The following is a 25,747-nucleotide window of genomic DNA, read 5'->3' on the forward strand; positions in this document are numbered from 1 at the left end:
CAGTGCTACAGCTTAAAAGTTATTTGATGTCGGCTTTCTTATTGATGTACTTGTTTTCAGTGGGGGGTGGGTCATGGGTCACTGTGTCATGAAGTGGTGTACCTTTTGGACAATATAGGGGCTGGCCTAACAATATCATGAAAACTTTTCTCCGCATGGTCGGTTTGTCCACCACCAAAGTAGACAATTGTTGGACTCACGGCGCTCCGCACGTTGAATGTTAAAAACATATGAGATTTGTTCTCCAACCGCACACACCTTGAGATAAGATGTACTTAATTAATCCCTGAAGGGAAATTAAGCATTACAGCAGTATAATGTGACACATAAATCAAACTACTAGATAAACAGAAAAACAACAGACACAGGTGGACATGAACACACAAGACCAGGACCACCATAGAACCATATGCATTGGGGGAGACAGTTCTTATGCAGTTGCTTTATAGAGTCTGATGGCAGTTGGCATGAAAGAGTCTGTTCTGCTCTGTATGCATTCTTGGGGCGGAAGGTGAGCCTTCGACTGAAGGTGCTCACCCTATCCTGCAGCATGACATAAAATGGATGGGAGGGATTTGCCAGCATGGAGTTAAGTTTGTCCCTGATCCTCCTCTCCGCGACTGACTGCACTCCATTCGGAGGCCAACAACAGAGCTGGCCTTCTTAATGATCTTATTGAGCTTGTTGAGCTCCCAGGCCTTGATGCCCCCCAGCATGCCACTGCATAAAACGGAATGCTGGATACAACAGACTGATAAAACATTGCTAGTAGCTAGTTTTGTCTACCTCTTCCCCCTGGAAGGTGATGGGTACTGGGGTCATCCCCTTGCTCCGCCTGGCATCAATCACCAGCTCTTTGGTCTTCTTAATGTTCCTAACTTCCTGTCGAGAGCCGGAGATCAGACAGGAAGGAAGGCTAATGCGGTTATTAGACTTTGTATTGGGAAACTTAAAAAAAAGAGAGGAAATGACACAGATTTGTTATACTTTGGCAGGACTGTATATTTAGTGTCAGTGGATTTCCCCCAACCGTCCCACTCGATATGCCGCTGTTCCAGAAAGGGCTTCCTCCTTTCCCCCTGTATTGGTGTGGAGGGACAAGACAACGGTATACTGAGCTATTCAAACATTAGGCAAATAGTGTGGCTGAAGTCCAGTTATAGCTGTGTGTTGTTATCAGAAGCTGCGGCAGCGCTGAGTAATTCAGTTGAAGTCTAGCTCTGTGTGACAGTGGTCAGTCCCCAACGCCTGTCGTCACTGACATGATTTACTTTAACCCAGACAGTTAAACCGGGAAGGCAGTTATTTTTAGGGGGGTCCCCAGGAAAAAGTAGTTAAAGTGTCACAATCATTTTAACCATCATTATACCATACTTTGGCTATTAAAATAAATATATATATATAAAATTCTTTTTTTTTTGCTTCTGGTGGTCTCTGGAACAAAATATTTTGAGATGGGGGACCGGCGGCCAAATGCATAGAATGTTTCGAGACATTGACATGAAACGGTTTGAGAACCACTGATATAGCAATGTGCATTTTTCAGATCTTTTTAATGATTTGGAAGACCTTTTTAGAATCGGTCTTGCCTGCATCAGCAGCCTGCTGAGAAAGACAGTCACGCGTGAACACACACACGTGCGTGCAAACACAGCGGTTCAGTGGAAATGCTGAGTAACAACGGTGAGCTCATTCCCAGGCACATGGCGAGAGGCCTGGCGTGGCCCCTGTGGTCAGCTCTGATCACAGGCTTAGTCCCCGACGCTGGCTGCCACTCCCCTACACACACTCTTCTTCTCTCTCTCGCCCCGCTCCACTTCCATCTGCCCGTCTGCTGTCTTGCCTCTCATTTAGCCATGTGCAACAGAGTTTGCAACACGGGTCGTTCACAGCCTTTACTGACATCATCAAAATGCATGTGATCATTATTGACTGTGTGCCATATTAATTATACATTAATTAATTAATTTGACAACCATGCAGACTTACCCCGGTCATTTGTTCTCGTGTGTGTGTTACGTTGGCTTGTTTTGTTTTTTTACCATAAGGTGTCATTTGGATTGTATTTAGACATTGTTTACCTGGTATCCTATAGTTTCAATGTACAAATTATTCTTTTGATACTAATTGTACATACACAGTATAAAGTATTAACCCACTTAAGCCTCGACACCTGCGTAGCACCGCCGTACGGCATGTATGAACTCAGCTTATTATATGCCCAAGTTATTTTGGGCTCATTTACGCCTACAATCACATGCCCAAAACAGGGACACTAGGGTTCATGTGGTTGGAAATGTGTTTAAAAATAGCGGCCCACCGGCGTTTCATCAGAATGTCTCCCTTCAGTGGTCTTTACACAATAAACGAGTGGTCTTACGGTAATGGGTCCATTTCCTTTGGGCCAGTACCTACCCTCCCTCCCTCCCCTCTCCCTTTAGTCTGTGGGCGTCTGTCTCCGTTTGGGGCCCCGTCTGGAAATGCCCCTCCCTTTCCCTCCTCCGCTCAAAGAGAAAGCCCTCGTTACTCAGATGCAGTGAGTAATGCCGTTTCCATGCGGTGGCATTCCTCTCTCGCACCACAGAGCCCACGGATCTTGTAAAAAAAAAAAAAATCCGCAGAGAAAGTTTCACTCTCAGTCAGACTGCTTTCTGAGACCCGGCCCGCAGGCTTCGTCAGTACGTAGAGATGGCATGCACCGCATCACATGGGACCCGGCGGAAGCCCAAACTTTGACCTTCCCCCCCCCACGGGCCTGTGACTACCATGCTTCTCGCAATATCACTGAATCTCTCAAATTGAGCATCGGAAACTTGACTGTAAATGTTTACCTTTTTGTTTAATCATTGGCGGAACAGAGTAGACTGGCACGCCGGCTCATAACTCTCGGGTTCAAATGAGGCACTGTCACAGAGCTTCAATACACAGTCTGTAGGCCGTCTCTCCTTGACAATAAAGCTGTTCCATTAGATTTTATCTACAGACCAATACCTGAACGTTTACCAAGCCTATCTCGCTATAGTTTTCAGGTTAGATCTTGCAACGATTTGTTGCGGGGATGGAACTACTTACACGACTTATTACAGACTATTTCATCAAAGCTGTCTGATCAAGTAAATGTTTCCCTCTGTAAAAATATCAGGAAGGACAGGAAATGGTTACTTTTGGTGAACAACAATCCTTCACTAAGATATCTTTTTAGAGTCTCACTCTTTGACTCTCTCCCTGTGGATCCCAAAGCAAAGTCGCCATGAAAGGGTCGATTGTGTTGCGATGCCGTTGGAGTTTCGTTACAGGTGAGATCCCGGCAGAAGTGCTCTCTCATTTCAAGCCTGCTAGTGCTCGTCGTTGCGCTAAATAAATAGAAGAAAAAAAAACGTTTTCCCGAAGAAAAAGCAACAAAAAAAAAGCTCCCTGAATCCAAGCCATTCATCTGTTGTGCACCCACTGTCTAGCCGGACACATATTGAGTGTCGGTCACTAAGAGGGGGTGTTTGATTTTAATTTTAACCTTGGCCGGAGCTTATCAGATAGAATGGGCTTGGTCCAGCCAAATGCCTGTACTGTATGTTGACTCAAAATTCACCCAGGCAACTTAGCACCCCACCTGGTGACTGGGTGGGGAATTTGGCAGAGCTGTATTCTAAAAGAGCCTGACACAGTAGCATGTGTGCGCACGCGCGCACACACACACACACACACAGCTCTGTCTTAAAGAGCCTCTGGTCGGCGAGTGAGGTTTCATTCAGTGGAAAAATGTAGCTGTCCCTTCTAGGAAAGAAGTGATTTTCTTCCAGGGCTATTTACTTTCTAGGTTGCCAAAACAAAAAACATACATATTCAGAAACAGAGGGTCACAAAAATATACAGTTGGGCTTGATTCTCCTGTAAATATGGAGCGGGACATGTTGAGTTTTAGCTTGCAGGCTTAGTTAGAAAGTACACAGTAAAATCTCATAATGCTACACTGTAAATGTTAATTTAACTCAGTGTACAAATGGGATCAATTGGTTCCAATTCTGAAAATGGTTCCACTTGTCCGCTCTCGGAGTTAAATGAACAGTGTAGCCGCAGCGGGTCTGTATGTTGGCCCTGACCTCTCTACTCTGTCTGTATGTTGGCCCTGACCTCTCTACTCTGTCTGTGTTCCAACATGGACACAGGAGTTAAATGAACAGTGTAGCGGGTCTGTATGTTGACCCTGACCTCTCTACTCTGTCTGTGTTCCAACATGGCACATGACACAGGATGCTAATCATGCAGCACACCCTATAATGCACTTTCACTAGAGTACATTATCACTCCTACTCGCTGCTCAAACAATAGGACCGCATTGTTTCCGTCTAACTCTTCCAATTCGGCCTGTTCTGTCACGGTGTGTTGCCCTACATAGCCCTACATAGTCCATAGTTACAGACCCTAGAAAATCTACTGTAAAGATCTGTCCACATTGGCATGCATCATGCAACACTATTATTTGTATCCTCTCCAAGGTCTGAATGCAACCTTAAGGCTGCACTATGTAACTTCCCTCTTCTACACTGGATTTGAACCCTAGGTTCACCCTAGTAGGTTCTAGGTGAGACATAACCTTTGACACAGTCTAAATGTCTCAATAGAAGAACAGGGAGATCAAATACCACAGACAAAATTCAAATGTTTTCATACAAAAGGTTACATAGTGCCACAACAACCAAGGTTTGGTATCTACTGTATGCATTCAGCATTCCTTTCTTTCTGTCACAAAGATTCAACTATTGAAAGGCCTTATTAGTTTGAGCAGTGAGGTATTGGTGTGATAGAATAATGCAGAAAATCCTAATACACTTTAAAGCTCACATCCTGAGAGACTTACAAGTGTGAGATCAGAGTAAGCAGAATAAACATGAAGCCTAGTCAACAAACAACTGGGTAAACGATCACACAAATGCAGTGCAAAGAGAAGAATGTAGTGTCTCAAACAAACTAGGATACACTGTAAACATCAAAGCTAGCCTCTGTCTAAATGGCATGCTACTGCATATCTATAGGTCATTGTTGACACGTGCGGTCAAGAAACGGAACCCAAATCTAATTACTAACTACTAGTTGTCAAGTTGACATATTGAATACATAGTTGGAACCAAAATCTTCAGGCATCAGTTGAGCAGGGTGAGAGGGTACAGTCATTTATTATTAACCCAATAAAACCAGGAAAGCATCTTTTTAATTTGTACTTTTGAATACTTGCAGATAGTATTTACGTGAGTATATTTTTTTGTATATCGCTGCTCACTATGTGAAACTACAGAGCAATTTGATCCTTATAACTAACAGAGTTGAGCAACGGCACAATGATTGGTAAATCAAAATGGCATTCTAGCACTTGTATTTTATCCTCTGCAGAAGATGAGTGAACTTATGTCCTCAGGCCAACAAGGTTATTATAGTATAGAATCTTTCATTGTCTCCACCAGGCCGAAGGCATGTGGGGAGAGTATGTTTTGCACTCCGTCCGTCCGTTTGTGTGTCCGTCCGTGTGTCCGTCCGTGTGTCCGTGAACAGCTAATCTCGGCCACCGTTAACCCGGTCGATGCCATATTTTGCACACACACTCCCTGGATGCCAACCATGAACCTCTGCCCCAAACTTTCCAGAACGGCCTGTTATAGCGCCACCAGGAGGCCGCTTTGTGCAAAACAAGTTTTTGCACAGTACACCTACAGATTTTGTCCAAACATCACACAAATTGGTACACACACTCCCTGGATGCCAACGATGAACCTCTGCCCCAAACTTTCCAGAACGGTCTGTTATAGCGCCACCAGGAGGCCGCTTTGTGCAAAACAAGTTTTTGCACAGTACACCTACAGATTTTGTCCAAACATCACGCAAATTGGTACACAGTCTCTCTAGAGCCATTCAACCAAACCGCTCTTTCAGATTTCTCAGACTCCATCCTGATTGGTTAAGATTGGCTTCCAAAGTTCACAGGAGTGCTCAGTTTCAAACAAAATGCTGCAAATCATGAACACATCGCGTGATTTCCGTGAAATTGTGCACCCACATTCCCACTAGGCCCAGGACAAAATGCCACATGAACAATTTCAACTCAGCCTCAAGGTGGCGCTATAACTGGCCCAAAAGTGTTTTTACCTCTAACTGCACGGATCTGTGGATAACCTGGTGGAGACCTGTGCCCAGAAGGGCACTTTTTCTAGTTTGCTTTTATTTTTATTTAGTTTGCGCTGTATAGCTTGTAGATCGACTATTTTGGCTATGTCTGAAATAAAGGACATTCAATTAGGACAATCATTGAGAAAATACATTTCTCTATGATTTTAGTTCATTTGTTAATTTTGTGAACACAATACAGTGTCGTTTTAATTTTTTTGCAAAATTTAAAATATATTTTTCAATGACGGTTTTAGTTGGACTGTATAGGCCTGCAGCAGGCCCCCTGTTTAGGCCTGGGAATGTGTAATCCTATGAGGGCTGTCCACCACATTAGTCTGGTACCTGAGTATGTCACCTTAAGGTTAGCTTCTTCAGGCGTTGCCAAAGCCACTCACAGGCCTTTTCACAGGCCCGGTGCTGGCACAGCGCCATCTCTGGAGTTTAATGCAAAGATAACTTGATTTAGATATTAGTTTGACAAAACAAGGCGGGTGGGTTGGTATTTTCCTAACCATGCATATACCCCTACAGTATATAGTTCTCATCTACAAGCTCACAATGTGTCACAGTAGCTTGTAGACCTGCTATTGTCACTATTCTTTAGTTTTTAAAAATATCATTTAAAAACGTGGTTGGCAGACATTTCAAATTGTGTATTACACCTCAGCAAATCGATCCAGAACAGTTTCTGTCCCTGTATAGCGAGTTTTGCAACTTACACTCTCTTCACAATTCAGTGGATGAAGTTTGACGAATACATTTCTACAACGTCGGTTTTTTGCAGCTGACTGTTTGTTTCTACAGCTGAGCTGGAGTTCACGTTCAGTTCAGGAAGTGGTTTCTTCCATAATTAAAAGACTGTAGACTGTAGATCTTACAGGTCCATTTGGTTCCATTTGTACACTCTCAGAGTTACAGACCCGTACAGGCCCATTTGGAACCCACTCAAGGACACTTTGAGACCCACTGGTGTAGCAGAGTGTTTCCAGTGAGCCAACATGCACAATAGCAGCACCCTGACTCTGTTTGACCAGAATGGAACAGAGCCTTCATTAATATCATCGGTAACGCGTATATCTATTCTACGTCCAAGCATAGACATGGTAACGCCCCGCCTGCCTCTGATTGGCCTACCGACACTGCCCGTCTTGCCTGTCCTCCGAGATGCAAGGGTACTCCGTGGTGGGAAATAATACAAGTACAAGAGAATGGCGACAGTAACATTTTGTAGAATAATTGATTGATGTACTATGATTTGATTTGGCTGTGTTCTAAATTAAAGTGTTAGTGTTGATTATCGTGTACGTGTATTAATCTAATTATAGTAAACTAATACTATTATACTAAAAAAGATAAAGATCAAGGTTTTAATCAAATTATAGTAAACTAATACTCACTAAAAAAGATAAAGATCAAGGGAAAAGAGACCTTTTTACAGTACAATAATGTTTCAAGTTTCACACATGTATACAAATAAAAAGGCCAACACCATAAACAATATTAGTTTGCCTTTTCTACAAAAATAAGTTACTGTCACGCGCTCCAAGCTGTCATTCTCTTGTATTATATCGTACTTGCTTTATTTATTTATTTCCCACCACGGAGCAGACTATCGGCAGACAATCCAGCATGTATCTTCCACCTCGGAGGAAACTCTGGTAAGGCCGGCAGTGTCGGTAGTAGGCCAATCAGAGGCAGGCGGGGCGTTACCATGTCTATGCTCGGACGTAGAAAAGATATATGCATCGGTAACACCTGTGAAGGAAGTAGGGAAGGGTTCCACGTTCTTTCCAAAATGGCATGAATGCATAGAGCCCAGTGCCCTCGGGTCCCAGACTGAGACGTATGGCTTAGTGCCTGTTCTGAACTCTTCTCTTTGTCTCAATGCAGGTGGTGAAAACCATTGGATTAAGGGAAGTCTGGTACTTTGGGCTTCAGTATATGGATGGCAAAGGTTACCTCACCTGGCTCAAACTGGACAAAAAGGTAAGCTCCAGCTTCAATATAATATTATTTTGATTAATGATGTTTTATATGATATTTATGATCTGATGTGTGTGTTGGTCGAAGAGGAACTGTGGTGGTAAATCAGCATGCCCATGCAATGTCACATCATTTATCACATATGATTGCTCATTTACACTAACGAATTCTTGTTCATTTTTGAGTGGTGCAACCACTCCCTTACGGAGCTGTGTGGGTGGGTGGGTGGGTGGCTGCCTGGCTGGGTGGGTGCGTCTGAGCACGAAAACAGCATGGTTGTTTTTCACCACCTGTGCACAACCTAACAGTCCCACACACAAACACACATGCACATATTAACTGTATATATGGTGATTTTGGGTGTGCCAGTACAGTACAGTAGAGGGACACCCACACGGTAACTGTCATTTCTCAACTGTTTCGGTTGAGAAATGACCCCCACACGGAGTTGCAACACTCACTTCACACAGGTGTGATTTTTGTCTGTGATGATGCACTGCTGTTATCCTGTCACTGTGCTATTAGTGTGTGCATAGTTTAATAAACTGTGGCTAGACTATATGCATGTACGGTATATTATGTGTGTATTTTTAACTCACTGGTACAAGTTCACATATCGTAATCGATATTAGGATGGGCAAAAGTGGTATTGGAACATCGATCTCGAGAACACTAAAGGTCCTTTTGTGTACTGTATGTGTAAGTCTTACGACATGGCCATAATCACTCCTCACCTCAAAAGTCCTCACGCAGGCACATTGTAACGACTTTTGAAATGCCATTCAAATCGAGACGAATACCGAAAGCACAGTGAAAGACTGCATTCTTTCAAAGGGAAGGGCCCGAATCGCTTTGTTCTGCTGTTTGCCACTTTAGTCAATCAGTAGCCACCATGTTATGCATGCATTATTCACATCGATGGGGTTGCGGTCACCGTGTTCTGCTTCCCTCCGCGGAGGGCGATTGTTTAGCCGTGGTCATCTGGTCGGTATCTGCAGCGGACCGGCCGGCGGGCTGGCTGGCTGGCTTCTGTAATCAGCCGTGTGCAGCGGCGTGAACTCTTTGTGAACCATCATAAAAACGGCCTCCAGCTTTCCTCGACTGTTATCCCTGAGCAAACACAGATTGTCTCCATTCACCGTGTCTCAGCCCCGAGGTGCTCATATACTACAGAAATCCTCACGTGTTCATTTTACTCTGAGATTGTACAAATGTAACCACGTGGACCCCTCCTTAACGGGTCCATTTGGTTATACATTTGTACATTCTCAGAGTTGGATGGATAAATAACACTGAGGGTTGTAGGCGTCTGTAGAACCATTATAGTCCTATGGAATGAAGTCGCACAACACATTAATGCTCAAGGTGTTTTGTTTTTATTGTTGTTTGTATGACATCATACAACATTGGTATTCAGACCTGAAAATGTATTTTCTGTTTACTGAAGAGCTGGAGAGATGCGGAGGCCCCTGTTCACTTCTGAACCTCTGTCAAGACCGCTTGGTTCCTGTTTTGAAATTTGAGGAGGACATGCATTGTGTAAACACTTACTTAGCACAGGGTTTTTCAACTGTACCACCGCCCTCCTCTAGGCAAATTATAGATACCAGATGGAAATACACTCGTAGAACTGCTAAACATAACTAAGTTGTTGTGTAGGGCTGCTAGGGAAAAATGACTCACTTAAGTTGTGGGAAGAGGATATTTACCATCATATTTTCTTTAGCCTACATTACATTATCAGTGTGTGTAATATTTGCATTAACAAGGCTGTCAATGGAAGACCACATACTGTAACCCACTTTGACAACCACTGTAAACATAAAAATAAAATAAAAAACTCGACGTAGTAGTCGTTCGACTCATTAAAACCGGAAAAGCATCTGTGATTTATTTGAGCTTTATAGCAACATAATTTATTTTCTGGAAATTCTTAGGATTTAGAACAAAAATAGCAGCTCACAGTGCTTTTGCTATCTGCTATTTTTAACAGCTGAAGTTCAAAATAGTGGTTAAAAGCTATAAGGTGACACAGATGCGTCCTCAAGTCTAAATATATATATATAACCGTGTGTCTTCTCCTCTCGGCGCCCACAGGTGTCCTCCCAGGACGTGAAGAAGGAGAACCCTCTGCAGTTCAAGTTCCGCGCCAAGTTCTTCCCCGAGGACGTGTCTGAGGAGCTGATCCAGGACATCACGCAGAAGCTGTTCTTCCTGCAGGTGAAGGAGGGCATCCTCAGCGACGAGGTGTACTGCCCGCCCGAGACGGCCGTGCTGCTCGCCTCCTACTCCGTCCAGGCCAAGTTCGGAGACTTCACCAAGGAGGTCCACCGGCCCGGATACCTCACCTCGGACAAACTGCTGCCCCAGCGGTGAGATTCTAAACATTTAGTTTTCTAATTTGTGGAATTTCTTAGATTTTTCTTTCATTTCTTGATGAAATGACTACAAACATTATTACATTTTGTTAATAATAATAATAATAATTAAAACAAAATGTAGATAACAAAAAAATAAATTGACCCATGAAGATGTGTCTGCGACCCAGAAGTGGTTCCCGAGTCCTGGCCCAGTGTTTGGGAACCACCAGTGATTTAGATCATTTGTTTAGACAGAATCTAGGCTCATTGTTTACCTGGTGTCCTCCTAATTTCTTTAAAGCACTACATTGTTCTTGCGCCACTCTACGTACAGTATGTGACTATTTACCTGGCTGTTTGTTAACTAGACCATAAGTCAGTCTCTCTGGATAAATTGCACAAGAACAGCGACTTTTATCCCGGATAATGTTACCTTTGTGTGAATACTGTATCTGTTCTCTATATACCTGACATGGGATGTGTTTGTTTGTTTGTGTTGTGTTTGTTGCGTGTTGTTTATGGTTTTGTTGTGCGCAGTGTCCTGGAGCAGCACAAGCTGTCCCGTGAGCAGTGGGAGGAGAGGATTCAGGTCTGGCATGAGGAACACCGTGGGATGCTCAAGTGAGTGTTTGGAACAGTCATTAGGCTTATCACATGACATGGCATCTGGCCACGTTGAATATTATCATATTTTCTTGATATTGTTGTAGTTTCACTATATCTTCACTGTATCTTGCTGTTGGGCAAAAACCTCATATCTCCACATTCTAACTTTTTGTGTTTTTTCATAAATGAACGCCCTACTTCATGGGTTTTCAACAGGTGGTCTGTGGACCACTGGTGGTCCGTGAAGGTATTGCATGTGGTCCCTGACCATGCATTTAGTAATGTAGGGAAGTGAAGATTTGTATTTAATTTAATTTATTGTATTGACCACAAGTTGAGAAACAATGCAGTAAATCAAATGACATGGTGACATTCGATGACGCTCAATCGATGTTGTCAGTTACTGGGAAGTCGGACGTAAAGAACTTCCACAGAAAAGGGAGGTAGAATCTCAAGGGAAACTGTACCGGTTTGCCTGGTTGAGTCACCATTATAAGGAAATGTACCCATAATCAATTGCATGCGTGTGCTCGCTCATACATAGAGTAAGTTACAATGAACAGCAACATGATTTTAATATGGAAGGTTAATTTTCCCCCCACACCACGCCCATATCCCCCCTCCCAACACAACAGTGGTCCCCAGGTTGATTCTAACTCAGGGTGGTGGTCCCTGGTTCATAATCAGTTGAAAACCCCTGCCCTACTTGATCATACTACAGCGTCACACAAAAGCATCAAAAGTAGCAGATCCGCGTTTTGAGCTTGTAGATATGCTACTTTTGCCATGTTTTAATTCAAATCCTGAAAAGTATAGTTTTGGAAACATGAGTTTTCCACCCGACAGAGACGATACAGTTAAGTAGATGTGTGCGTTCCCTCTCTCTCTGGTTGAGTGTGCACTGGTTTACCTGTAGCTCTCTGTCCTTGCAGGGAGGACGCCATGCTGGAGTACCTGAAGATAGCCCAGGACCTGGAGATGTACGGAGTCAACTACTTTGACATCAAGAACAAGAAGGGAACAGAGCTGTGGCTGGGGGTGGACGCCCTGGGCCTCAACATCTACGAGAAAGAAGACAAGTAAGGAAACAAACGCACATCGCATCATGGTGTCACGTAACGTTCTGTCCGTCCTTTCTGCCCAGTGTTGATGTTGACAGCAAATTTATGATTTTTAGTTTAGTCTTTGGAATACAACTTAATTTAGTCACGCATGTCATGCGACACGGTGTGAGCTTGTATAGATCGGCTATTTCAGAACGTACCCAAACATAAAATGACTTGTCTTTTAGTTCTACTGGATCTCTTATCCACTAGTCCCTCCTTAACTTTTTAGTCTAGTTTTTATTATTGTCAATATTTAGTCTTATATAGCTTTAGTCATCATAGCTTAGTATTTATTTACTTTTTATTTACTTTTCGCCAGTGAAAAAAGGTAGTCGACGAACATTTTTCATCATAGTTCTATTTCGTCCCTGCTGACCGCCAGAGGCGGTGCTTTAAGCACTGAATACGTCCCTTCGCGCATGCGCAGTCGAGTATTTTATACCAACAATGTCGGTTGACCCCGTGATGACCCGGAGTCGTCTATAACTTCCGGCAGTCGTCCGGGGCTCAGTCCCTAATTTCTTCTCGCTTTGCGCAAGTTGTACATAGCACAGAGTTCTACAGCAGAATTAAACTGCACGATAACAGAACTATTGCTTTGCTACTACTAAGTCGCCGGTAGTCCCGCGACCATTGTTGGTCGGAGCTGTGACGCGTGCGTTCGCCCTCCAGGGACTGCGACTTAATACTACTATTATTGTATCGTTTTCGAGTGGAGCTGGGCTTCACATCGTCTTCTTTCCCCGTGGGAACAAGGTAAGCAGACAACCCCTGTTCGCATAGGCTGCGTGCGCGCTGCTTCCCTGCAACACACACGGTTGCGTGCTATAAACGGCGACCTGAGCGTCCCGTTTTAGCACCCGTCAAAGTTGAACGGATAGCTCGTTCTCTTTAACAGCTTACGCTGTCTTGTTTTCCCACGAAGGCTGCGCCGCAGTGCTGGTGACGGCAAGCGTTAGCACTACCCGCTCCCAGCACGTGAGTCGACGCTAGTATTATTTGTTTACTACTTACCTATACTACTTATACTTATACTACTTATACTTATAAGTGTACTTATCTACTGCTATATTACTCTGCCTCTCTGAGCGAGTCTTTGCTGGCACTGGCCAGCTATATAGCACCGCCGCGTGCTACAAACGGCGACCTGAGCGTCCCGTTTAACACCCGTCAAAGTTGAACGGATAGCTCGTTCTCTTTGACAGCTTACGCTGTCTTGTTTTCCCACGAAGGCTGCGCCGCAGTGCTGGTGACGGCAAGCGTTAGCACTACCCGCTCCCAGCACGTGAGTCGACGCTATTATTATTTGCTTACTACTTATACTTATACTACCTATACTTATACTACTTATAAGTGTACTTATTTACTGCTATATTACTCTGGCTCTCTGAATGAGTCTTTGCTGGCACTGGCCAGCTATATAGCACCACCGCGAGGTTACGTCAGTAACCCCGGTTATATGAATTGGCTTGACTGATTTAGTCACTTGTTCTCAAATAGTGTACTTTAATTTCGGCACAGAGCCATTGCCACTTTATAGGTTGGTTTTTCTGAAATTATATATATATAACTATATCATTATATATATATCATATATACTGGTCTCTGCTAGAGCACCCCTTACCTGGCATAGGCGGCGTGCGCGCCCCCTCCCTCCAGCTAAGCGGCCTTTAGCAGCTACAGTAGCTTCTACTGGCACAGGCAGCGTCCGCGCTCCCTTCCTACCAGTTTACGGCTCCACCCCTAGCGACCACTAGCGTCCGCGCTCTGGGCTACATCTGCGGGTTTCCAATGGACGAACCCCGCCACCACCTGTGCACCTCCTGCCAGGCTCCTCTGCGGCCAGAGGATGGGCATGACCTCTGCCCTGGGTGCCTTGGCCCCCAACATCTGAGGGAGGCACTCGGTGACAACCCATGTCACGTGGACGCAGGTGCGTCCAATCTCTCTCCCCGGTAATGAAGGCTAACAAAACCCTCCCCGGACAGAAGGTACGTTATCGTTTAAAGCGGCGCTATCCCCGCTAAACAGACGTTCATATGATATCATATACTTATCATGGCATAACCTCCTGTGTGTGGGTAAAGGCTGCGTTCGCGCCGCCTCCCTGCTCTGCATACGAGGTCTGTTCGACTGTGAACGCTAGCGCTTATTATAAGCGACTATAAGACTTGCCGAAGGATAAGAACACTGTCATATTACCTTCGTTTGTTAAACACGCTACTTTTTAAGCTTTGTTTAGCCCCTGCTGGTGATGGCAAGAGCCTTGCTGGCCAAAGCCATATACCGATATTGGCAGCATTCAAGCTTAACTGCTTTTGCGAATAGCTGTATTGTTGTTGTTATTATCAGCCCGGTACAGGAGCAGCTTCCTGCGTCCTCCCAGGGTATTGATGTTGCTACCAGTATAGTTTGTAGCAAAATAGTACTAACAGCTACTGGTGTACATAGCCTGTCTGGTTGTTAACCCAGCTGACCCCCAGTAGTGGGCCTAGCTGAAGCTGCTACCAGTATGTCTGGAGCTCAAAGCTCCATTAACAGTTTTTTGCATATACAGTGGGTGCAACCTGGTTTGTTCCCACAGGTCGGATTAGTGCCCCTGGGTACCTGTAGGTCCTATTAGCCCAGCTGGTCCCCAGCACAGAGTATCTGGCGCTGCTGACAGCGTAGCTCACAGCTGCCACCAGTAGCTTAAAGTTAAAGCTGTGTATGAACAGGCTATAGCTTGTCTTGTTTTTTAGTAGCCTAGCTGGTCTCCAGCATAGCTCTCTAACTGGCGCTGCTACCTGTAGTTGTAGCCCAAGCGCTTATTATACTATTGAAGATAAAAAGCTATCTGTATATAGCTTGCCTTACTGTTTGTTGGCCCAGCTGGTACAGGGCAGGCAGCGTATGCGCTCCGCTCCTCCAGCATACGGCCAGCTTGATGTTACTTACTACTAATCGTTTGTTAGCTCAAGCATTTATTAACAGCTATTGGTGTATAGCTTGTTATGTTCATTAGCTGCAGCTGATACAGGCAGCGTACGCGCTCCCTTCCTTCAGCAGGTGGCCCCTATCGGTGGAGCTATCGGTTGTAGCCTTTTCTCCAAAACTAGCTTGTGTCGGTTTATTTAACCGAACCTGGCTGGGGTAGGCAGCGGTAGCGCTCCCTCCTCCCAGCATGAATGCGTAGTAGTGCACACGTGACTAGTGTATTGGAAGTGTCTTTTGTTTCGCTCTGGACTAGCAAACATAAATAATAATGCACTGGAGTTTGGATAAGCGTCATAGTGCCGTGATAAACGGTCACATAGGAAACACTACAGCTGCTACATAGCAGCGTCCAAACCTTGACTGAAGGCTACTTTATTATCATAAATTATAAGTAAGCCTCCGCCGGGGGTACAGGTAGCGTAAAGCTCCCCTCCCCCACCGCGACCATGCAGGTCGCAAAGTCTATCTAACAGCAACGTTTGTGTGCTGTTTCTATGATGCACTTTACATCTGGTTGAATCTCAAAGTGCTGCAATGAGCATTTGCATAAACGTAAATGCATATTCACATGCTGCGGCAGGTATAGCAGCATTCAGTTTTTCGATTAAGTCATTATATGCCGATCTAAGTTAAAGCCTCTGCTGGCACAGGCAGCGTACGCGCCCCCTCCCTGCAGCATATGGCCAACACCTAGCAAACCAGTAGCGTCCGCGCCCTGGGCTAGTTGGGACTGGTGTGCACCGGCCGGTCCAAAGGAACCGGTGCCACCACAACGGAGAGCACCCACTTTCGTACCTCGAAAGCCTCTGCTGGTACAGACAGCGTATGCGCTCCCTCAAGCATATGGCCAACACCTAGCAACCAGTAGCGTCCGCGCCCTGGGCTAGTTGGGACTTGTGTGCACCGGCCGGTCCAGAGTAACCGGTGCCACCACAATGGAGAGCTCCCACTTTTGTACCTCGTGTGAAGCTCTCCTTCAGCCGTGAGCCGACCTTGGTCCTGCCCCGTGTGCCAGGAGGAAAAGGTCTGACCGCTGACTACAGCAGATCCGAGAGGGCTCAGCTACCTGCAGAGTTGGCCCGCATGAGGGCCATGCTCACTTCAGATAACACCTAGGCACCTCGGAGGGTGCCGAGGCGCCTACCTCTCCGATGCCACAACTGACTCGAGGTTGATGTGCTCTCCCCGACAGCTTAAGCTACGCACTTCCATGACTATGAGGAAGATGCAGAAGGCGGTGCCTCCCAGGCATCAGAGCCGGCCTCCCACTTCTCAGCTCATGCGCATAGCCGTGGAACGCATACTAAAGCAGGCAGTCGGCTCCTCCAAGCGCCTTCTTCTTGCTGTCTTCGCCGTCCCCCACGCCTGTACCTGAGACAGCTACAGGCCTGCCGGGCGAACGATCAGGGCCCTCTCCCATCTCTATACCGATGGTGAAATCCTGGCAGCCCTGCCCTGATTGGGAAAAGTGTCCTGAGACAACCCGTTGCGACGTGACACTTTAATAGATTTGAACGCACAAGGCGATAAGGGCTGGCCTGGGTTACATGCCAGCCACCAAGCCTGTCATTGCATCCCTCATTGTGTTCCCCAACGAGGCCCGGCGGCAGAACGCTAGGTGACCTCGACCCCAGTGCAGGAGCACAGACAACCTGCTCACTGGGGCCTCCCGTTCACACTTAATAGTGGCAACGTTAATACTGGCTCAGTCACCTTTGGTGTGTCACTGGAGGCATTGGCGTCATGTCCTCAGAGCGTGGGCGGCTGATGTCCATCGTATCTCTAGCCCGTCGCCAAGTCGGGTTTTCACAGTCAAGCTTGACTGATGAGCCTAGGCCAACTCTCCGTAGTCTCCCTGAGGAGCCAGGAGCACTAGGTGGTTCAGCCGGGCGAGAATTGCCGGAGCGAACCATCCAGGGGGGGAAGACCAGGCTGCAGCTTGCAGGCCTACGACACATCCCGCCTCCCAAAGGGCCGAGCTCCAACATTGATGAAATCATCTTGACTGCCCTCGGAGCTCGCGTATCACCGCCGGCCCACACTAGAGGCCAGCGTGTTCCCTGGCGTCCCACGCAGGGACCTGACTGTGACTGTGACTTTCCGGGCTGTGCAGTGCCTTCTGACGCCAGCCCCCCATATCCGGCGGGTCAAAATGGCCATTATCAGCAACATGACGAGAGCCCTACTATCAGACCAGGAGTGATGTGTCCTCCTGCCCAAGGGCGCAACAGAGGCTGTATATCCTCAGTCACACTAAGGGAAGTCCGATCTACATACTTCCTCGTGACGCAAGACAGACGGGTGTCGACATGTCTTGAATCTGATGGGACCCAACAGGGTTATGAAGTTTATGCCAGTCTACTGGGCCGAACACGGCAATGTGCTGGAGCGGCAAGTGGTGCGCTCCGCTCTATAGCACACATTCTCATACTCATGGGACCTTAACCGGGTACTGGACGCCCTGTGCGGGCCTACCTTCGAACCCTTGGCACAGGCAGAGCTGAAGTGGGTGTCATGCAAGACAGCCCTTCTCCTGGCCATTACATCGGCAAAGCGTGTCAGTGAACTGCACGCTCTGCCAGTCAGCGAATCATGTCTGAGGTGGAACGCAGACGGCTCGGGGGTCACGCTGTGGCCAAACATAGCATTCCTCCCGAAGGTGCTGTCGCAGGCTCACCTCAACCGGCCTATCAGGCTGGCTCGATTCAACCCCCCACCTGGGGAGCTGACAGACAAACTGGAGCTGTTGTGCCCAGTCCGGGCCCTGAGAGCCTACATTGAAGCTACTGCACGCATCAGGCGAGCAGAGCAGCTGTTCTTTTGCCATAGTGGTGTGAACAAAGGCGGCGCTCCCTCCAAGCAGCGCCTGTCCCACTGGATTGTAGACACAATCAGCCACGCCTATGAGGCAAGTAACCTCCCCGTACCATCAGGGGTACGGTGCCACTCTACAAGGAGCATTTCCACATCATGGGCTGCCATGAGAGGGGTGCCCTTGGAGGACATTTGTGCCGCCGCCTCATGGGCTTCGGCAGGCACTTTCTCAAGGTACTACAGGGTGAATGTTGCCACTCCCCACCCAGTGGACGTGGCCCTCTTCCCCGAATCCTCCGGTTCTACCCTTTGAGGTCTGTAATCAGGATTCCTCGTGACTTGGCTGGTATAAGTCATTCAGTGCTTAAAGCACCGCCTCTGGCGGTCAGCAGGGACGAAATAGAACGATAGTTACGTATGTAACTACGGTTCTATGAGTCCTGAATGACCGCCAGAGGCACTCTTGTCACTCAGAATCCTCGTGTTCTCGCGAGAAGATTCTGTAGGGACTGAGCCCCGGACGACTGCCGGAAGTTATAGACGACTCCGGGTCATCACGGGGTCAACCGACATTGTTGGTATAAAATACTCGACTGCGCATGCGCGAAGGGACGTATTCAGTGCTTAAAGCACCGCCTCTGGCGGTCATTCAGGACTCATAGAACCGTAGTTACATACGTAACTATCGTTTTAGTTGATGAAATCAACACTATTTCTGCCCCCCACCCACCCACCCAGGCAGTAACCAGACCAGTGACACACATTGTGAGGGAACTGGTCTGGTCGCATCAAATGGAAGTTCATGGCCAAGTTGCCAGACTGTTGCCTCCCACAATTTTCGAATGCTTCCGTCCTAGGATAATAGGATAAAGCGGCACCTTCCCCCCAAATTAAATCCAAATAATTGAAGCCTACAGTATATAGCTTGCTGCTTATCAGAAATGGAAATTCTGCAAAATGGTAAAGATATTTTAAAACATATTTTCGCGAACGGAATTGACAAACTGATGACTACCTCCGTTCTCGGCTTTCGGGATGTGTAGTTCCAGACTCTATATAGCATTTGGAGATTGTGAAATAGTTGTCTGGCTACGTGAGACTGACTCCAGCAGACCCTATGACAGGAAGTCAGCAGGTCAATAAGTATCTTTTTACTTCACCTTAGATGAGTTTGACTTACACTGACTGTGCACGTAGTTGCAGTCTGATGTCACACACCGAAAATAGCAGCAGTGTGACACATTGTGTGTTTGTAGAGCTGCTATTTTCGATGTGCGACACGGCTCACAACCAAGTTTCATAAATCGTGCACAACCCTAACCAACTGGCTCGTATAAAGTTGAGACCATCAGTAATAATGGATATTAAAGTTATTTAAGACAAACTAGTCGTAGAATACATTCAGAAGCAGGTTTAGAATGGTAATCCCTAAAACATCATCATTCTGCACATTGTGCTAAAAGCTTAGGAGACGGTGCTAGTGTGTGCTGTGTCCGGCTCCTTCAACGCTGGTCATACGAATCACAGGTTATTGTTAATTGAATTCCTGGTTACTCAGTGATGGTAGTGTTCAAGGTTCAACTATGTTCATAGTGGTGTTTACTGTATGTCTGTGGCTGGGTGACAAATCCCATCACTATGCGGCAAATGTCTTTGAAGCATTATTAGTCTGTTCACCTGCTGATGCACTTTTGGAATTTTCCGCCCCCTGTTTGTTTCTTGGTCTGGGTGGTGGTGGTGTTACTGGGGTCTGGTAAATCATGTCATTAGGTTTGACCTCCCTCAAAGTAGACCTGTCCTTGATTGATTCCACAGGAAATTGAGTTTCAGCTTCATCCAGCCAATGGCTGCTCAGATCGAGATGAGAAAACAATAGTGGTGTCTTGCTGAGGGACACTTCAACACATATAAATGATAGATAGTTAAGAACCTTAAGAACCTTATGCGTCTGTAACTCATGTTTGTTTCCATTTGTACCCTCTCACAACACTCATTTTACAGTGTACATTGCTGGGGTCACAGATTCACACCCGTGCTCTTACCCGTGCTCTTATCTAGGACAAAACAAACATGGACAAACATTAAACTCTGTTCATTGTCAATGGCATTTTAATGTTTGTCTAAGGAAAAACAAACATTAAACCTGTGTATATAGGAGGAAAATGCCATCAAACTGGGGGTCCTTGAAATTAAACGGTTTGAGAATCACTGCTATAGGTACAAATCTTCTCTCATGGGGGGGCCTGCCATATCTGTTCAAATGGGGGTCCGCGGGCTAATAAGTGTCAATTTAAGGAGAACCACTGCTCTTACCCACTCCCCCCCACACCCTCCCGCGCCTAAACCCAGCTGTTTGAGAACCACTGCTCTTACCCACTCCCCACGCCTAAACCTAGCTGGACGAACCTTCCAGTCATTGACCCGGGCGAGCGGCCAGCCCTGCCAGTTGCACTTCTCCTCCTCTGCTGACCACACTCGCCAGCTTTTGTTGTTGACAACCGGGGGCCGTTGCTCCCTGCGTTGGGCTCTGAAACGCAGCGTGTGAGTGAGCGCGCGCCATGCCAAGTTCCACTGAAAGGAGCATGGAGCTCTGCAGCTGCTCTGGCTGGGGGGCTAGATGAATGCATCCACTCAGTGGTGGCTTAATGAGAACGTGGATCCACTGGGCACTCCGGCCACATATGGCTCACATGGAACTGGAGTGGAGTGGAGCCTTTTTTGAACTGGTGTGATTTCTGTCTGCTGCTGGCATTTCTATTGAATTCTCTAAATGATTAGTTTCTCATACTGATAATGTAAAACTGTTTGGTTTAGTCTTGTTTGGCTTGACTGTAGTCTTGAAGGCGAGGCAGGTTTATTTGTACAGTACAGCAAATTTAAACAAGGCAATTCAAAGTGCTTTACATGAAAGATTAACAATTCAAGTATCAAGAGAGTGGAATAAAAACAAAAGTATAAGACAAAATCCAAATAAAACGGAAAATGACAGTGCAGAAGATGGAAAAAAACTCGGTAAAAGGCTGTGGCAAAAAGAAAGGTCTTTGTCTTTGATTTAACAGCAGTTATCTGGGAGTTGGTTCCAGATATGTGGTGGCATTAAAAAAAACGTAACAATGCTTTATTTATTTTAGAAGAGTTGTTTTGCTTAATAGCGGATCGCAATGTGACACGCTGTGAGTTTTTAGAGCGGCTATATTCGCACGGCACCTTAACACGAGCATAGGTTGAGCATAAGGCCCCTCCGTCTGTGTGCAAATCTGCCTCCTCAATCCTTGTCTGTCTGTCTCCCTAATTAAGCCATTGAGACCTGGAATGTGTCTGTGTCACCTTAGCTTTTAATCACTTTTAAACTTTAGCTGTTGAAAAATAGCAGATCTACAAGCTCATAGTGCGGCACTACAAGCTATTTTTGAAAAATATGTATTCTTTCACAGCAAACATTTTTTACTCATATCTTTGCTTCTGGGGGGGGGGGGGTCCCTGGAACAACATATTTTCAGATGGGGGTCGGTGGCCAATACAACTTTTGGGATCCTTGACGTGAAATAGTTTGAGAACCACTGATATAGAAACACACTGAATCGGCCCTTAATGGATTAATTCCCTGGGATCAGTAAAGAGAGAATGCCTCTCCTCCGCTGCCGCGGTGCCCTCTACGGTAACCATGGCTACCGCGACTGGTTTTTCAAGCTGTGCGGCACTTAAGAATGTGAGGGCCTAACCTCCACCACAGCGGGGCTGTCCAATGAGAACACGGCAACGCGGCAGCGCTTGCCAACAACAAGGCCTCGTCGAGGAGGCAAGGCCGGCCCGGAGGAGCCGTTTAACCCCTCGCTCTCCACCGTTGTTCCACTGACTGTACTGTAGCCAGCGGGCCGCTCCGTTCCCGCTAGGAAAGATTGGGTTTGAACGACATGCCAGGTTTTCCTCTTAGCAACCACCTGGTCAAACACACGGTGCGCGCGCACACGTTTTCTATTTAAAATACTTGCGAGGACATTTTACCAAGAAAGTTGTCCTCACAATGTCTATTCCTCAAATTCTACTATACTTGTTCACTCCATTGACATTTGGCCCTATTAACTATGTATAGTAATACAAGCTCACGCACGCACGTGCACACACAGACACAGCTGAGCTTTGAGAAGGTTTGGCTTTCAGACGTAGGATTTTTACAAAAAAGAATTAATGGTGTGTTCAATAACTAATAATTCGTTGCTACAAATCCACACATGGCACATCTTGAGACATTATTTCAAGGCCTTATTTGGACCGTCTGCACTGCACTGAGTAACTTTCACTTATTGAGCCAGGTTTGAACAGAGCATGAAGTCTCGACTGAACTATTTTATTGCCGTTAGCAGCAGCTGCTAAAGTGACTTCAAATGTACTTTAATCACAGACGTCTGAAGAGGATAATAACGGCCAGTAGTGGCATCATCATCCCTCACCCACAGTACCAGAGTACCTATACTGGAGTACTGCACTTAAAAAACAAACACACGCTGTGAGCTGTATAATATTTTGAATGGCCAGCGTTAAATGACACAGATGCTTTCTCGGTTCTAATGGGTTTTTTAAGTCCATCTTTTTAGTATCTGGATTTTACTGGATTTTTTAGCTTATGACTTCCCTCCACTACATTTGAGACAAATGTACATTTCTAGGAAGGGACCCAAACATAGAGCAATACACTATGAATCAACCATGTGAGTTATAGCAGAATAGCAGATCTACAAGCTCACACCACCCTGCAAAGTGACCGTATGTGAGCGTGTTGATCTGCTATTTTCACAATGTAAGATAAAGATTAACAGAGCAACTTTCACTTGTAGTTGAGCAATATTTAACCAGGAGTATCTGTACTGTGACTGGAGTACTGCGGTTGGTTGGGTACTTTGTCAGGAGTATCTGTACTGTGACTGGAGTACTGCGGTTGGTTGGGTACTTTGTCAGGAGTATCTGAGCGACTGGAGTACTGCGGTTGGTTGGGTACTTTGTCAGGAGTATCTGTACTGTGGTTGGTTGGGTACTTTGTCAGGAGTATCTGTACTGTGACTGGAGTACTGTGGTTGGTTGGGTACTTTGTCAGGAGTATCTGTACTGTGACTGGAGTACTGTGGTTGGTTGGGTACTTTGTCAGGAGTATCTGTACTGTGATTGGAGTACTGTGGTTGGTTGGGTACTTTGTCTGTCAGGAGTATCTGTACTGCGGTTGGTTGGGTACTTTGTCAGGAGTATCTGTACTGTGACTGGAGTACTGTGGTTGGTTGGGTACTTTGTCAGGAGTATCTGTACTGTGACTGGAGTACTGTGGTTGGTTGGGTACTTTGTCAGGAGTATCTGTACTGTGACTGGAGTACTGCTGGTTGGGTACTTTGGGTACTTTGTCCGCCGCTGTCCAACGACGCCACCCAAACCTTCTGAGACTCCGTGCCGACCGCATGGATTTCCACCACTAATTGCGAACGCAAGCCTCGGCCGCCACACCACGTAGGCTCAAAAGCAGCAACAGAAAAATGGCAAATTGCTAAGATAACTTCCACATTCTTCAGCTCTCAGTTCATCAGCATGCGTCAGGGTCAGTAATTGATTGAAATTCCAGTTCAGGCAGTAAAGGATTAGGCTACGTTGTCGTGGCAGCCAGCCAGACAGCTCGCCTAGCGACTACATTGCATTCAGAAGTGTGTCAGCTAGGGCAGTGGTGGAAAATCACACGTTACATTTGCTAGTACTGTACTATTATAATATTACGTATTAATATTCCAGACAGGGGTGAAGTGTACAATTCAAGCAGAAAAACAGCATTTACAGCAGCGTAGTGGTCCCAGAAGCCTTATCATCTTGTCATCTTGGACACCTCTTATAAACAGAGCAGTTATCCTAAATGGTCAGCTAGGATATTTGCTATACTAAGTGACAGCGTCGCAATAATAATGCTGACTGGTTCAATTAACGTCCATGTACAGTATGTATACTGAAACGGCTAATGCAGAGTCATTGCTGACGCAGAGAGTAGAAGTTGCAGTCTGTGGGGGGAAGAAATAGCTCAAATAATTAATATACATTATGTCTTAATATAATTGGTCCTCCTCATTAATGCTCATTATAATATGGTGGCATTTTGGTCTGTGCCTCAGAGGATGGTTGTGGACAGTCCAGAAATGTGCCTACCAGTGACGTCATCGGCAGGTTTGGGCATTTCAAAATTCACATTGCTTATTAATGTGAGTACAATGGCTTATATTATAGCATGCTAAACTGTACAGGAATAGAAAGCCTGCAGTCTCTTATAATTTCAAGTTTGCTACCAATGTTTTTAGTTCAAAACTTTGCAGACAGGACTTTTACTTGTACCAGACTGTTTCTGTTACAGAGTATTTCTGTATTGTGGTGGTGTTGCTGCTACTTTTACTTAAGTAACAAGAAATCAATGTCAGCTGGGTTGGATGTTGACGCTGTGACTGTGTGAGGCAACGTTGAATGAGCCTGGCATCCAACGCATTGTATCTGCTAACAATGGAGGGGTCGACCGCACCCTGCGCGGTTCATACCTCATAGTTGTACTGTTGATACAGTACAGGTCTCCGTTCACAGCCAGCAGGCCTGACATGTTTAATGTAGTGTGTGGCACACAGTGCAGCTTGGCACCTTATGTGACTTACCCCACTAATGGGCTATATGCACACAGAAGAACCTCCGGGCCGCTTCCCTACTTCCTTCACAGGTGATGATGATACTAATTAAGGCTCTGTTCCATTTAGTGTGCAGTGTGATTCTCAAACATTTTAATTTCACAGTGTACTGTACACTCTCAGAGTTACACACACGTACAGGGCCATTTGGAACCCACTCAAGTACTGTACACTTTGAGACCCACTGGTGTAGCAGAGTCTTTCCAGTGAGCCAACACGCACAATATCAGCACCCTGACTCTGTTTGACCATTATGGAACAGAGCCTTCATTAGTATCAGTGGTAACACCTTTGTGAAGAAAGTAGGGAAGGGGTCAAAGTTCTTTTCAAAATGGCGTGTGTGCATAGAGCCCATTGTCACCCCTTTACAATTTGACTGTCCCAGCTTGATATGCATTACTGCATTAGGCCAGTGGTTCTCAACCACCCCCAACAAGATAGTGGCAGGCTGTCTGTGTTCCATTGCAATGTGTGCAATTGTTGAATGTGAAGTTATTTCTAAAGCATATTCAATTTACATTACGGTTTACAATCACATTTTCTTTTATAGTAATTCAGAGTGGTCGGAAAGCCTAGATAAAGCACTATATAAATGCAGACCATTTATTATTTTGTAACAAATTGCTGTTGCTCCTAATAGTTTGTGTGCACAAAAATATCCAAAAGGAGGAGTGGTAACATTATTGTTATTGATTATTATTATTGATTATTTCAATGATGTGCGTTCATCCACAGACTAACCCCAAAGATCGGCTTCCCCTGGAGTGAGATCAGGAACATTTCTTTCAACGATAAGAAGTTTATCATCAAGCCCATCGACAAAAAGGCCCCGGTGAGTGAAAGACACTCGTTCACTGAGTGACCTGCATATAAAATAAGAGAATAAAGATTAAAAAAATAAGTTGGCTAGTACAGGTAAAAGGTAAAAATAAGCACCCTTCACGTGGATAGGAACGTCTGCTAAATGCTCAAATTCTACATATAAGTCACCACCAATATCCAAAGCTAAATAACCAACATTATATTTTGCTAAACACCCCCACAGAGCCCC

General features: G+C 45.7%; 1 protein-coding gene across 2 annotated transcripts in view; it reads left to right on the top strand.

The window, feature by feature from the left end:
- ezrb (ezrin b) overlaps nucleotides 1-25,747 on the top strand; it is a 49,535-nt gene that overhangs the window by 12,588 nt on the left and 11,200 nt on the right. For both annotated transcript variants that reach the window (XM_083790019.1, XM_083790018.1), the window contains exons 4-8: nucleotides 8,047-8,142; nucleotides 10,237-10,511; nucleotides 11,037-11,120; nucleotides 12,038-12,184; nucleotides 25,432-25,528. In XM_083790019.1, the coding sequence (XP_083646145.1) occupies nucleotides 8,047-8,142; nucleotides 10,237-10,511; nucleotides 11,037-11,120; nucleotides 12,038-12,184; nucleotides 25,432-25,528 (699 nt within the window). The remainder of the gene's footprint in view (nucleotides 1-8,046; nucleotides 8,143-10,236; nucleotides 10,512-11,036; nucleotides 11,121-12,037; nucleotides 12,185-25,431; nucleotides 25,529-25,747) is intronic.

The sequence above is a fragment of the Protomyctophum parallelum genome (genome assembly GCF_964188405.1).
Source record: "Protomyctophum parallelum genome assembly, chromosome: 19".
NCBI classification, from domain to species: domain Eukaryota; kingdom Metazoa; phylum Chordata; class Actinopteri; order Myctophiformes; family Myctophidae; genus Protomyctophum; species Protomyctophum parallelum.